General features: G+C 57.9%; 1 protein-coding gene across 1 annotated transcript in view; it reads left to right on the plus strand.

Annotated features, from left to right (window-relative positions):
* Window positions 1–2,247: 2,247 nt before the first annotated feature.
* The window catches only part of TMEM132C (transmembrane protein 132C), a 347,110-nt gene continuing 346,753 nt past the window's right edge, over window positions 2,248–2,604 (plus strand). The window contains exon 1 of the mRNA XM_019630847.1: window positions 2,248–2,542. Within this exon, the coding sequence (XP_019486392.1) occupies window positions 2,458–2,542 (85 nt within the window). The 5' untranslated portion in view covers window positions 2,248–2,457. The remainder of the gene's footprint in view (window positions 2,543–2,604) is intronic.

Consider the following 2,604-nt stretch of genomic DNA (forward strand, 5'->3'; position numbering starts at 1 on the left):
GGACAAGAAGAAATCTGAGGTTGCCTCTGACTCAGGAACCCCGGGCACAAGAGGAAGCAGCGGGTCACCTCGTTTTCAATAACCCTTCTCTCCTATAAATCACGTTAATTGTCTCCATGTGCCTGCAGCCTGTGGGGAGTTTTGCGAGAGGCTTTGAGGAGATTAGTGGTCTCTGATGTTCGTTATGAAATTCAGAAAAGCATCTGGAAGTAATTTAAGTTAAGGAATTAATGATTTGGGAGTTCAATAATACACGCCTTAAGAAAAAAAATAAATACAGGAAACTGTTAGCCCATGAACCTCTAAGTTCACACCTCTATTTTTGTGGGTTTTGCTTAAAAAGGTAAATTGACCATATCATCTCTTTTATTTATTTGTTCGGTTTTTGGGTGCAAATTTGTTTGATGTTTGGAAGGTCACATGGCAGATTAAATGGGATCCTGAAGTAAAATTTGCAGAAGAGGAGCCCCCATTCCCTGGGTCTCCTTTTGTCCCTTCTGGAAGGAGGGTGGAGGCCTTGATAGGCGATGCCTGGCGACTTCACAGTCTCAAGGGACATCTGAGGCTGGAAACACCGAGGACAGCAGATCCTTCCGATGCTGTGAAGGGCATTTACTCAACCACAGACTCCTCTCCTTTTTCCCCCCCTCATTTTGAATTGCTATGTATTTTGCTGTGGTTCATTCGGTTTTCCTTTTTTTGGTTTTGTGAACCATGGAGAGCCAGGAAGGACCTGCCTTGGTTTGGCAGTAGAGGGATTCTGTGCTGTGAAGAAAGAAGTGATTTTCGGGGAGAGCAAACTATGAACCTGCAAAGGGGAACAGCAGGCAAGTAGAGGGCATACTTGGGGGCATTTTTGTTCCTCGCCTCTGAAGGGGTGGGGGGGAGCAGACCCCACCCCCTCAGTCAGGATGAATAGATATGTTGTATTTCTCACTGAGGCTACAAACATTTAAATTTTTTGTTCCCCCCACCCCAAGGCTCCCCCTTAACTGAGTTGGGGCGTAACAAATGGGTTTTCAGTCCTTCAAATTCTTTCACTGTTTTGTTTTTGTCATTCCACCAAGGATGTACGTTTTGTTTTGTTTTTCCTTTTATTTGAAATTCATTCCTGGCTGTAGTGACTGGGAATGATGGTGACACACGACACAGTTGGGCTGAGCCTGGTGAGAGCTTGGGCCTCTGAGCCCTGTGCCTGAGGAGCCTCACCCAGAGGAGACCCACAGGCGTAGCTGGCTGCGGGGTTTGGGGGAAGCCAGCGTCTGGGGGAAGGCTGGGCTTCCTGGGCGAAGCTTCTAGTCTCAAATGGGTCACCTTTCACTTACAGACAGAGGGAGTAGGGGTCCCGCCTGAGATTGCTCAGACTCCCGCGTGGCCAAGGAGGCCTGAGCATCAGTCACCGCGCAGGCAGGCAGCAGGGCTCCCCGACAGGAGGGAGAGGAGAGATGAAAGGCATAGGGCACCCAGTGTAGCGGCGAGTGCAGACCGGCCTCCTCCGAGTCTGCAGAGCAACTGCTATTGCAGGAGCAGGTCTGGCTGGGGAGGGGGCACACGTGGCTTGAAGAGTTAATATAAACATTTGGGGGGGAGGGGTCAGGGGTGACATCCAACAGTGTAAAAGGAGAGTGAAAAAGGAGCCTTCCTTTCACGCCGGCGTCCCAGTCCCCGGCTCCGAGCCCGCTGTTACCTTCGCTCCTCACACACGTGTACACAGATGCGCACGTGCCTCTCTGTAAACCCGTGTCCCGCCTTAGGCTGCGCGTTGCTGTTTCCCACTGAATTATCTACCCAGGAGATCTTTCCGCCTCAGCTGCACGGGGCTTTTAATTCCAGATGTCCCCAGCTCGCGAGGCAAAACAATCAGGGGACGACCTGAAGTTGAGGGCAGGGACTGACGACCACTCGGGCTGCAGCAACCGCCGGAGGGCGGGAGGGGAAGGGTCCAGCTCCATCTTGGGTACCTGCGCAGAACTCTCGGGGACGCGAGCCGCAGGGCGCAAAGGCTGGAGGCTGCAAGTAGAGGGGGCGGCTCCGGGGGTGCTGCAGGCGGCCCTCGCCTCCCCCAGCTGGGGAGGGACCCTTCAACTCGCCGCTCTGCGCCCGGGGGGCGCACGCACTTTCCCCTCCGCAGCCTCAATTGGTCTCCGGCCCGGGGCGGGGCTAAGGGCGGGACCCGCGGGGGCGGGGCCTACAGGGGGCGGGCCTGGAGGCGGGGCGGCCGCAGCTGCAGCGACGGCTGGAGAAAAGTTGTCCCGGCCAGAGCGCGCGCTGCCGCGGGATCCGGAGCCTCCGCGGCGTGCACCCGGCAGGGCGGGGTGCTACCAATCGAGCCGAGCCGCGCCGCGCCGGCCGACTCGCTGCCGGGGGTCGCCCCGGGGCATGGGACAGCCGGCGAGGGTCGCGGGCCGGCGCTGCGCCCCGGGCGGGCGGCGGACGGCCTGAGCTGCCAGACGCAGGATGCGCTCCGAGGGCGCGGCCCCCCGGCCGGTGGCGCCGCTGTGCGGGGCGCTGAGCCTGGTACTGGGCGCGCTGCTGGGCAAAGGTAAGGCCGGGGCGGGCGTCGCTCCCAGGAGCCTGGGCAGGGGGAACCGGAAGGCGGGGGTG

The sequence above is a fragment of the Hipposideros armiger genome, unplaced genomic scaffold (assembly GCF_001890085.2).
Source record: "Hipposideros armiger isolate ML-2016 unplaced genomic scaffold, ASM189008v1 scaffold_955, whole genome shotgun sequence".
Taxonomy (NCBI): domain Eukaryota; kingdom Metazoa; phylum Chordata; class Mammalia; order Chiroptera; family Hipposideridae; genus Hipposideros; species Hipposideros armiger.